This window comes from Nannospalax galili, unplaced genomic scaffold, assembly GCF_000622305.1.
Source record: "Nannospalax galili isolate Female #2095 unplaced genomic scaffold, S.galili_v1.0 scaffold206, whole genome shotgun sequence".
Taxonomy (NCBI): domain Eukaryota; kingdom Metazoa; phylum Chordata; class Mammalia; order Rodentia; family Spalacidae; genus Nannospalax; species Nannospalax galili.
Window position 1 is genome coordinate 8,034,569 of NW_008358101.1, and position 13,034 is coordinate 8,047,602.

Sequence of the window (13,034 nt, forward strand, 5' to 3'; positions counted from 1 at the left end):
TCAGTCATCCTGATGCCCATATGTCAAGAAATATTGCCAGTCATAGCTCCTTCTCAAAGTTATCAGCTAAGTGTGCTCAGAAACATAAAAGCAAAGTGCTTTCCTCCTTCATGTATTATCTATGCCTATGTATAATAATAGTTATATTTACTGAGTTTATACCATGTGCTAGACACTGTACTAAGCACTTAACATTGATTATCTCAACTAACTTCCCAATGATCCTGTTGTTGCTATTATTATCAAAAGTCCATAAATGAGGAATAGAACAATGGGTTTAAATACTGTCTTCATAATAATGAGACTGGGAAATAGTTTATGCTATTTATTCTGAATAGGCCAGCCTCAGACTTAGTTTAAATAGTTAACTATGTTCTTTACCAAAATTTTCAGTTTTGTAATTTGTTTATTAATTTCTTTCCTAATATAACACAGCAAGGTTGCTTAAAAAATAGTTTGGTATAGGCATCCGGAACTGTTTACTACTAGATGAGGGATAGGCCTTACCAACGATCTCTAGATAGGCTGATTAGACTCCAGTGGATGAATTTTCACCAAAGAATATCTAGGTACAAATGCTTGACTGGCTAGTACTTAACATGTATGACGGACTACATTAGGTGCAGTGGGGGAAGTGGGGGTACATCAGTGGGGGAGAGGGTCTAAAGTTGATTAAGAACTGTTGTAGGAAATGTAAAAAAGCTCAATAAAGAATTTTTAAAAAATAGTAATTCATGAAAGATGAGGTTGAGAGTTTGCTGCGAAGGCCAGAAGATGCACACATGACCTCGTTACTTACTGCTTTGTCTTTTTTAAATTGAAGTTTTGTAAATTTCAGATAATATATTTTGATCATATTTAGACCTCCCTCCCCTCTTCATATTCCTCCTTCATGCCCCCTGCCCAATTTCATGTACTCTGTGGTGTGTGTGTGTGTGTGTGTGTGTGTGTGTGTGTGTGTGAGTGTTTGGGTACACTTATTAAGGCCTATCAAATCAGAATTGTGTTCCCAAATGCTATTTGGTATGGGTCCATCTTCTGGAGCCTAATTTATCACACCCTTAAAGAAAACTGACTCTCTGGAACTTTCTCTAAAATCAACCACACATTAGGATACAAAGCAAGTTTCCACAAATTTTAAGAAAAAGTTCCTATTTAAGAAAATAGGATCATCCTGTATCCTATTTAATACTTTGTCTTGAACACATCTGTGGACATCACCATTAACTCAATTGCCAAAACATGGATCTTTATGTGTCATTTAAATTAGTATGATCAAATGACACATGCTTGAACAGTTCACATGGAATATAATTATATGTATTTTATCTTCTTTAATGGCATCCCTATCATATAGATGCCCTAGCAGTATTTAATATTACCTTATTAAAATTTAGCATCCTTCATTTAAACATTGCCATTTTATTAATACCCTGCTTCATGATTTCTCCTTAGTTATGATTTCTTGGATTGTGCTGGCAGTGGGAAAACTTCTTTATTGAAATATTAAGCTGTTCACCTCTTATGGCAGGGTTTGTTTTCAAGCTCTGCTATATCTCCAGTATGGGAAAACAGTGCTTTTGTCCCATAATCCTGAAGCAGTTTCCAAGACCAGCACACAGAGGCTTCAACACATGCAAAAGCTCCCTGCATTACGGATATGTTGGGGAGCAAAAATTTAAACATATGGGAGTGGGCCTCTATGTCATGAATTGTCTCCATTTAGTGCTTACTCAGGAGTGGCCTCCTATGGTAAATTGAAAACAGAATTAAAAATAGATGCTTGGCTGAAGTAGCAGGCAATGGAACACTAATAGCTAATCATCAGTTATGCTCTTATTTTTCCTAAGTGTCATCTCTCAGTGCTTTCAGAACACTGTGGGTTGTTGATTGAATGAATACCTTTATAACAGTGCCAAGTGGAGGATAGAGAGAGGAAACGGAAGCCCACTGACACTGACAGCAGAAATTTTATAACAAAGCCCATCAAATAGACTGTATAAATATGTGCATGCATATGTGTGTAACCAACATTGGTATATACAGATGCATGTATTTTTTAAAGGGCAAGTAGAATGACAATCCTCTTAAAAAAAAAAAAAAAAGAGCAGAAATCACAACACTTAATAATTATCTCTTGTTCTCTTTCAGTCATCTCTAAAAACACATTTTTTTTGTAATAAGTTATACCCCCCTGCTGATTGCACTAGTTTTCTTTGACACAGTAGCTATTTTAAAGAAAAGTAATTTAAGTAACAAGGAAAAGAACTAAATATACAATTAAAAGTCACTAGTGCCACCTGCTGGATGCTTGCTCTAAGTAAAACTACATCTGCTTGTTTTTAGATACAAGATAAAAAGTGATTTTTGAACAGTAGTAACGTTTTAAAAAAATTATCCAACCTGGGATGTGATTCATTGGTAAGTCAACTATATAAAAGGCACAGAGTTCTGAGTTTGACCTTTAAAACCAGAAAAGAATAAATATTAATTAATAGCATCTCTGATAACTACCTGAATTACTAAAATGTTTTGAGTAATACCTTTAAATTCATGTATGAGGATCTTGAGATATGTCTCAGAGGTTAAGAACTCACAGTAGTCTTGCAGAGGACCCACGTTTCATTCCCAACACCCATATCTGTGGTTCACAACAACCTGTAACTCCAGTTCCAGGAGATCTGACATCTTATTCTGTCCTCTGTTTGCAATAGGATCTCACATGCCGGCACTCAGACATACACATAAAATAAAAATAAATAAATCTTTAAAAGTAAAATCATTTATTGCCAGGTGTGGTGGCACATGCCTTTAATCCCAGAACTTGGGAGGTTGAGGCAGGCAGATCTTTGTGAGTTCGAGGCCAGCCTGGTCTACATAATGAGTTCCAGGACAGCTGGGGCTACAGGGAGACCCTGTCTCAAAAAGTCTTTTTTTTTTTTTTTTTTTTTTTTTTTTTAAAAAAAAAAAAAAAAAAAAAAAAAAAAAAAGTAAAATCATTTAAGTTCTTAAAAGGCACTATGACAATTTAAAATTGTGTTCACCAATAAGCAAATATTTGGGATTCCTAAAATTATAAGTGTATATAATGATTTTATCAGGTTGCATGTGGAATTATATTTAATTTTCAACTTATTTTCATGAAGGCAGCATTAAATGTTTATGCCTAAAATTTAATTGTGTGATGATTAATTTAATGAAATGCTGTTCTTGAAGCTTTCTTAATAGATAAAATGGAATGGACAGACATCAGTAAGTAAAGAGATGAAACTTTAAGAGACTGGGTATATCAAAAATTTTCCTGGTGAGACCAAAATGATTCCCACAGCATTGTGTGCATACTATATGAAGAAAATAAGTAGAGAGAGGTGGATGGGAGGAAGTGAATGGAGAATCAGGCTCAGATTCTGCTCACCTATGGTATAGTGGAAACAATTAAGTTATTCAACATAAGTGGAAAACTAGTCCTTGCTTCTCTTCCAAAATCCTTCTCTGGAGTCTAGTCAGAAATCTAAAAACAGAATTTGACTCCCTTGTAGCTACAGTCTGTGATATGATTTACATTTCATTCTTTGGAAGTCTGAGGTGTCTGGGTTGAAACAGTCAAATGGACAGCCACACAGTGTTCTCAGCATCGTGTTCCTGGAGTTTCCTCAGTGGTAGTGTGGTCTTCATCAGCTTCCACCTCAGGATGTTCCATCTGAGCTGGTAGTTCGGCCATTTGCATGCTGGCTTCCTCATTCTGCCATTTCCCCATATAGGAGGTTAGTCCTAAAGATGCAGCAAATTCCTACTCCCATCCCTTCTGAAAATTCTTCAGAACAGAATTCAATTTGACTCTGATCCCAGGGAACCTTATTTTTCACCACCATCGAAGGTTTGTTTGTTTGTTTGTTTGTTTACTACTCCTACAAGCCAGCTTTAGTAGATAGATGACAATTGTGTTAACAGAGAAAAAGGTTTTGTCTACACAACTATATGACTTAATGTGTTCCTTGTGTCAGAATTTTTTCTGTGAACTGCTAACATATATACCACATATACCAAACTTCCTAAGTAGATTGTTTGTTCTTTGAAGTAAAAAACTGATTAGCACAAATTTACTTTCAACAATTAAAGTATGATGTTAATATTTTAAAAAGCATGACTCTGGGGCTAGAAAGATGGTTCAGCGGTTAAGAGCACTGACTGCTCTTGCAAAGAGGACTCAGTTCAGGTCCCAGCACCCATGTGCTGGTTAACAGCCTTCCAAAATTCCAGTTCCAGGGGATCTGATGCCCTCTTCTGACATCCATGGGCATTGTATGACATGGGTCATGCATTTACATACATGCAGGCAAAACACACATATACATAAAGTATAAATAGACAGATTAAATAATAAATATAAATAAATAAAAAAATTAAAACATAACAGGAAAATATCAGACTGGTAAAACATTGACTTTCAGTCATTATCATGTCCCCCTCTTGGCCACCTGTCATGATTTTGAGGTGCTCTTAATCAATCTCACAGTCTCCAGAGATTTCTCTTGTCTTTAATCTCTGTATCTTAATTTTATGGGGCCTTGATGGCACCCATTTGACTTAACAATGAAAGGAATACATAATAGTCATATATATGTATATGTATATGAGAAGGAAGCATAGGCCTTTAGGCCCTACCTATTGTTTTGGGGTCACTCCTACTTTCCATTCCATACACACTACTTCCTTTTGGAATGCACATGCAAAGCACCCTGAGCTCCTTCTTCCTTTCATATTAGGGCAGGTTGTCACTTTCCTTCAGGATCTGCCATTTGGGACTTTGAAACTTCAAAACACTAGCACTTATGTGTTCCTCCTCTGGGACAAACTAGTTCTCTATGCGTAGATTTTGTAAAGGCAAGACAAGAAGAAAGACAGAGTTATTGTCTAGCTTCTGATCTCTGTGGAGATGGAAAAGTTAAAAAAAAAATGGTGAGGGGATGTAGAAATGGCTCATTGGTTAAGAACACTGGCTGTTCTTGCAGAAGACCCGGATTCAAATTCCAGTGCCCACATGGAAGCTAACAATTGTTCGTAACTCCAGTTCCAGGGGACCCGGTGCCCTCTTCTGTCCTCCAGAGGCATTGTACGATATGGGTGCACTTAGACACATACAGGCAATACAAGCAAATACATAAAAATAAATTAAAAAACATTTTTAAAAAAAGACAAAGAGAGAAATGAATTAGTGAGAACCTGTGCTAATTCCAGATTACTCTGTATTCCATTCTTACCAACATCTTCTAATGGACCCTTAATTTTAGTAGATGTTCTTTATTTCCCTTAAAGTTTATGCTGTTAATTATTGAACAAGCTTCTTCACAACTGGAATCTTGGAATTTCTTGAGTTCAGTGCACACTTATTAAAACAAGCAAGGATGTGATATATTGAAGCAATGGGAAAAATCATATCCATAGAGAATATCCGAACTTTTGATGTTTTAATTTTTGTAACATTGTATATTTGATAATGCTTTCCATTTTCTGCATAGATAATTTAGTATGTGATTTTGACAAACCTGGTAATCAATAATAATATGTTAATTCCAAAATTCAAGTGTATGAATAAATTTCACAACACATTTGAAGTCTCACATTTATTGTAATACCATATAATAAAAATATGTATTTTCATTTATTATTAATAAAATATTGTCACATAACAGATATGGATTAAAGTATTAAAGCATCAGATACAAAAAAATGTATGCTGTTGATTGTTTCACTACCATTTTCTTGGTTCCAGTATTAAATATACTTTTCTTTTCAATTCTATATAGTGCTCATTTGTTAATAATATTTGATGAGATAGAAGTGATCTTTTCCCTTGAATAGGAAATGATTCATTTACACAAATATGTGTATAAAGAAATATAAAACACATATAATGTACTTTCTCCACCTCAGTTTAAGCCATGAAGTGTTTCTAGTATTTTTGTGGCCCAGAACTTTGTATATTCTTTGAAAAGTTTCACATATGCATTTAAACAATGTGTTTTAAGCACAGAGAAAGGAGGAAAGAGTGAGAGAGCTGAACATCGAGGTTAGCAAGCCAGTTGAATCTACTTGATGGATAAACTGATGTCAGTACATTTGTAATGTAATTCATACTTATATGCGTATTTTATTTTCCCATTGGGTTAAACATATGGACATGTTAAAATGTCTTCTCTCGTGATATATTTTATTTTATTTTCCCATTGGGTTAAACATATGGACATGTTAAAATGTCTTCTCTCGTGATATATTTTATTTTATTTTCCCATTGGGTTAAACATATGGACATGTTAAAATGTCTTCTTGCCTCTGCCTCCCGAGTGCTGGGATTAAAGGTGTGCGCCACCACACCCGGCTTGACTTTAAATGAATACTTTTTAAATATTTATTTATTATTTTTATTTTATGTGTATGAGTGTATTGCCTGCCTGTATGTGAGTGCACCCATGTTGTGCAATGCCACAGAGGTCAAAAGAGGGCGTCGGATTCCCCTGGTACTGGAGTTGAGGATGGTTCATAGTCACCATGTGCGTGTTGGGAATTGAACCCAGGTCCTCTGCAAGAGCAGTCAGGCTCTTAACTGCTGAACCATCTCTCCATTCCCTAAATGAATGCTTTTATTTTGGGGGGTGGGTCTTTTTTGAGACAGGGTCTCTCAGTAGCCCCAGCTGTCCTGGAACTCACTATGTAGACCAGGCTGGCCTTGAACTCACAGAGATCCACCTGCCTCTGCTTCCCAAGTGCTGGCATTAAAGGCATGTGCCACCACGCCTGGCATGAATACATTTTAATAATAGGTTATCTTCTTTGTCTTTGGTAATGCACACATGCGTGCATGAGCACGTGCGTGTGTATGTGTGTGTGTGTGTGTGTGTGTGTTATTTTGAGACAAGGTGTGTATTGCTATATAACCCAGGCTGGCCTTGATCTTAGGCAATCCTCATATTTCAGTCTTCATAATGCAAAGATAACAGGCGTGTACCACCATGCTTGACTTAGTACTGCTTTTTTAGAGGAATGTAATGCCAGTTTTTATTCATTTACTAGTGTGTTTGCTTTTTTGCTCTTCCCTGGAATTTCCTCTTTGTTATTACAAATATTCTGCCCATCTTTATCTTTGAATATGTCTTTTCTAAGCCTCATTTGGCTATTGGTTGATTTATTAATTTATTTTGGGACAGGTCTCACTATGTAGTTCTGGCTGGTCTGAAACTCTCTATGTAGACCAGGCTGGCATCATACTCACAGAAGTCCACCTGCTTCCCAAGTGGTAGAATTAAAGACATGCACCAACACACCCAGCTTAGATTTTTAATATCTGATATGAACATCTTAGTTTGATTATCATACTGTACTAGAATCTACTTATGGTTCCTAATGTGTTTGATTATGTCTATGATTCTGTGATATAGATGCTATTTTATTGCTTTCTTTATGCTTATGCATTCCTGTTTCTTAAACATTTATCTTCATTTGGATTGATTTTTTTTCTTACTCCATTTCCTTTTGCTACTTGTTTGGATAGAATACATTTCATTTCAATTATTTTTGGTGGCTACCAAGCTAAAACTTTAATGTTTTATTGTGCAATAAATAAAACTGAAGTTGTTGGTTACAGAGACTCAGTGAATGTCCCTAGGGCAGATGTCTGCAATGTTATTTTCTAGAATTTCTGTTTCTATTTCATTTTTTTTCTATGAGGATTTTGCATGCTTCCTCTTCAGCTCAATATACATTTCAAGTTATTTTCAAAGCGGTTTATGAATAACTTTTCATGTTTTGTAGATGTCAAGGGATTTTTTTTCTTCAGATAGTTTGTCTTCAGTGTGAACTCATTTGTAAATTTCATGTGTTTTCTTCAGAATGGACTAAGAAAATTATACACATACATTTAAATATATATTTATATTATATGTGTGTGTGTGTGTGTGTGTGTGTGAAAAGCAAGTTGGCCAATACCAAGAGGTTACTCACATCTCTTAACTATTTGCTAAGTTGTTCATTTGTAATATTGCTGTTTGTTGAAGACAGGTGCCATGTATAGAAATATTAATGACGTATAATTAAAAAATATTAAGTTACCTATGAATGGTCAAATGAAATAACATGATATTTCATCTGAGTGGCCATGATTTTGTGTGCATGTATTGTATAGATTTCCTTAGGGCTGTGAGCACAGTTTGGTTCTATGTGTTTAGTGTGCACAAGGCCATGGGTTTGGTTTCCTGACTCATACATACACATACTGAAGAGCAAAACAATCCTGAAATAGATGCTCTTTGGATGGGCCCTGTTATATGTATAAAACTCCCACATTTAAATTTAAAAATGCAAATAAGTTTGGGTTTTGAAACTGTTAGGTCTTACCAGGTACAGCTACTGCATGAAGGATTGATAAACTGGCCCATAGCCAACTCTAGCCTACTGTCTCATTTTATAAATTAAAGTTTTATTATAACTTAGCCACACTCATTCACTTACACATTATGTATAGCCACTTTCCTGTTGGAAAGTGGGGGTGAGTAGCAAATACTACGTGGGCCAATAGCTTAAAATATTTACAAGCTGATCTTTTATTGAAAAGTTTACCAGCACCATACCAAATCATGCTCAACATTATAGAATACATTTATGATTAATCTCTTTCATTAGACTATCTTTCTCCATAGTTTTGGTTCTGTAAGTAGATTTAACTCATAGTATAGATTTCATTTAGGGATCACACAATAGTTATTTATCCTTGGCACTCTTCATGCTTAGAATTTATTTCTGTTTCTTTGATTGGAGATATTTCTTTGCTTCCATTTCTCACAATTTATTTAATAGAAACTTATAATTCTCCATGCTGTTTTGTATCTTTTGACATAGACATTCCTATCTGCTCCCTATGAACTGATCCTAAATTAATGGAAAATATAAAATATTTACTGTATCAAATACTCATCAGTAAAATAATTTGATATTTTTGCAATCATTAAATCAAATGTCACATATATTATTCTTTTATGAAATGGAATCACCTGGTCCTTTAGCTGGGGATAGTGTCAGATATTAAACTGTGTTGTATGCCAACATATGCACATTTGCTTTAATTTTGAGAGTTAAGTAGAAAAGGCATCTATTAGCAAAGCAAAAATAATGATAAAAATTCTGCTAAAGAGCTGTGAGCTGTTTAAAAAGAAACAGATAACTGAATCCCATACCTGACACATTACTGAGGTCAGACCTGACTTACTTGCTTCCCTGTCTGGGGAGTACAGCTCCACAGTTTGGTGTGGAGTCCCGGGTTAACTGCCCGAATTAACAATAGCATGTGTGTGCTCTGAGTTTAGGGGAACACTCAAATCCAGCCAAGTAGTTCATATTCACAGATGAATTTGATCAGCCATTTCCCAGGAGTTTCTCCTGGTGAGATGGCCATATTGTCTAAGCTTAGGGCAAATGCTCCAGGGCTCGTTTTACAGTGGGAAGAAATCCCCCCCCCTCCATCCTTGGAACAGCCACTGTGAGAGTTTTGTTCAAATAGTGCTATTTGTAGCAACTTAAGATTGAACTAATTTATGATGTGAACTGATGAATTGGGGATATTTTTCATCTTATTGTTAACATTCTAAAGAGAAAGGGTTTGCCTTAACCACTTTGGTGGGTAACCACCAAAAGTTATCAGAGTGTAAACTCCTTGTCAAGATCAAGGAAAAATTGAACTATGAAAACACCTCAATGCCTGTCTTACTTTTTCCATTAAGTAGGAAAAGTGACTTTGCATGTCTTGCTTTTGTTCAAATAGCTTAGCGCTCATTCACTTTAGGAAAATTTGTTGCGTTTGTCTGTCGTCTCTCATTTACTTAGTTGACTGCCTTTTCTCTTTTGCCCAGGAGATTGCACCAACAGTTTGAAAGCTATAAGGAACAAGTGAGAAAAATAGGAGAAGAAGCAAGGCGTTACCAGGGCGAGCACAAAGATGATGCTCCGACGTGTGGAATCTGCCATAAGACAAAGTTCGCTGATGGATGTGGCCATCTTTGCTCTTACTGTCGCACCAAGTTCTGCGCGCGCTGTGGAGGTCGAGTGTCTCTGCGGTCGAACAACGTGAGTGCCCAGAGAACACAACACAGCCGAAAGCAGACAGAAACTACCACCCTCTCAAGCATGCAATCACCAGAATGTGCCAACGCTGACCCGCGCATGTGTATTATGCCATGAATATAACCTTCCCTCCTTTTGTTTTTTTATAAATTGCACAGTAGTAGAATAGTGATGAGCTCAGTTCTGAAAAAGATGATTTGCATATGTGTACAGTGTGATAAATGTTTCCACTTGCAAAGCAACTCGAGTAAGTTTATGTAGTCATATAGTAAATGTAATTTTAGTATCATTACGGGTTACAAAACTTTTTAAATAGTTATTATATCCAAGTCCTGTGGGGGGTTTTTGTTTTTGTTTTTGTTTGGTTTTAAGACAGGTTCTCCCTGTAGCTCCATCTGGCCTAGAACACTATGTAGCCTCCAACCCACAGAGATCAGTCTGCCTCTGCCTCCCTCCCATGTACAAGGATTAAAGGTGTGCACCACCATGTCTGGCCAAGTCTTGTTTTTTAAAAAGTTAACTATGTTTATTTAGTTTTTGCATCATGAGTTTTTAGATAGAATGAAAGCAGTAAAATAAAAGGTGAACTACATGTCATTAAATGTAACCCAAAACAATTAAGCAATGGCTAGCTCCTATGACAGTAACTCCAGATTTACTATCATGCTAAAGAAGTAATATGTGAACTTTATCACAAGGGGAATATTCATCTTCTTAGGCAATATGTGGAATAAACCACTTTAAAATTTTGAGGTTTATGCCTCTTGCTTTTTAATCTATGAGATATATTCTCACCTGAAGCAATTTCCCAATTTGATTGAAGATCCAACCCTCTGCTGTGCCAGAACTGTTAGTCCTATTTTTTGATGTTTAATATTTTTAAAGTATTTCTAGCATAGCAGAACACAGTATAACCAAGTGTGAAATTCTAGACTAGTTTAAACAAATATTAAGAGTACATTTCAAACTTCTCCATATTCTCTGCTATTACTATCTATCAAATAGAACTCTTTGTAGAAAAATCTAAGCGAATTTTCTTGATTTAGGTCTGCAGCATAGTACTGAACAGTTAGGATGTTCATACTCTTGGAATTTCCCTGTATTTCTTAAGTAATTTCTCACACTATCTAATCATCTATAGAATATAACATGAAGTTATATTAGAAAACAACATGAGCCAGGCATAGTGTTGCATGCCTTTAATCTCAGCACTGGGGAGGCAGAAGCAGGTGAATCTCTGTGTAATCGAAGTCAGTCTCCCATGCACAGTGAGTTCCAGGGCAGTTTGGGATAAAAAGAGACCCTGTCTCAAGAAACAACAACAGTAAAAATCATGAAAGGCTTGAGAACTCCTGAAATTTTTCTGATTTGGAAAAAATCACAGTTAAATTTAAAACAAAACTCCCGGTTGACCCCATTTTATTTGGTCAGAGTTTTAAGCAGGATATTCTAACATCCCTTCCAATGGAATTGAGACACTGACATAAACAAACACATTTTGTAGCTTAATGTAAAGCTAGTGTTGTGTCTGCTGTGTTTGGAAGACAATTACCTTCTCTGAATAAGAATTTCCTTAGCTATACCACAAAGAGTAATAATTATCTTGCATATTTGTTATGAGAGTAAAATACAAGTAAGTTAAACTGTCTCACATAGAGAATACACACGATACATTTGTTGATCTCCCTTCCACTTTTAGTGTTGTTAAATATATACTTGAATGAATTTTCAGATGGGCCCTTAAGGTGATAACCACAATATTTAACAGTCTCGAAGGGGCTGCCGGTGAGTGAACAGCTGGACTGTTAGTGCTGGCTGAGCACCCACAGCTGCTGAATTCTTTCAGCTTTCCATTATAGGGTTGGTGCAAGCCACCAGCCACAGTGTTGACTGATGGCAAGTAAAGTCATTAGGGTCAAATTTACGTTGTTTAAAGAAAACTGAGCTAGGAAGTAGTTCTGTTCCTTGAAGTGGTTAGCCAAACCCTTTTACTAGACCCACCCAATCTTGAAAAAAAAAAATCAAAGAAACAAAAGAAAGTCCAACTTTAAATTTGTCATATACATAAGACCAAAATATATACAAACTTCATTTTTCCTGTGATATAAATATAGAAATAAATATTGTAAATAAATGTTGATTTGATTGGTCATGGCTAAAACAGTTACATTTTTCTTTCCATTTTTATCTAGTACAAACACTGCCCATTATTAGATTTTTCTAGATTTTTTTCTACAAATACTTTATCAGTAATTTGATAAAATTTAATATCATTGTGCAATTTAATAAAATATTTTCAATAATAGGAACGCAGCATGTGGCAAATCAACACTTTCTTAAGATTTTATTTTGTTTGTTTTGTTTGTTATTTATTTTCGAAATAGTGCTTACTATCTTAAGGGTTTTGTTATTAAGGGTCCAGATTGATCTCCAATTTGGGATTCTCTTCCTCACCCTCCTGAATGCTGGGCTTCTAGGTGTACTCCCAACATAGGCATCCAAAAATGTTTAAGATAAAGATTTGCTAATCTCTTTTCTAAAAATTAGGAAACAATTGGGCCCAGTTCTTCTAGACAGCATACATTAGGACCCATGTGTTTGTCAGTGGAGGATTTACTTTTCCAAATACCTATTTTAATACTTTGGAGAATTTTAACAGTTGTATTGAAATCAGTTTATTAATATGTGGCTCATTTTTGTTTCTCTCTTTCTTCTCTCCCTATACTGCTTCCTTGGATGTTTTCCCAAAGGAGGACAAAGTGGTTAGAATTCATGTTTTCTTTTCTATCATTTGTTATATTATTAATAAGTTAATGCTGCATATAATATTGCTAAGCACTATACTTCACAATGAAATTTTGTAAGAAATGCTCGTGGCACATGCCTTTAATCCCAGCACTTGGGAGGCAGAGGCAGGCAGAGCT

At 35.6% G+C, this 13,034-nt stretch overlaps 1 protein-coding gene across 35 annotated transcripts in view; it reads left to right on the plus strand.

The window, feature by feature from the left end:
* The window catches only part of Rims1 (regulating synaptic membrane exocytosis 1), a 486,359-nt gene that overhangs the window by 189,520 nt on the left and 283,805 nt on the right, over positions 1-13,034 (plus strand). For 32 of the 35 annotated variants that reach the window (XM_008856314.3, XM_029557777.1, XM_008856294.3 and 29 more), the window contains 2 exons: positions 9,900-10,113; positions 12,861-12,872. In XM_008856314.3, the coding sequence (XP_008854536.1) occupies positions 9,900-10,113; positions 12,861-12,872 (226 nt within the window). The remainder of the gene's footprint in view (positions 1-9,899; positions 10,114-12,860; positions 12,873-13,034) is intronic. The other 3 variants (XM_017795157.2, XM_029557784.1, XM_017795156.2) reach the window with 2 other exon arrangements.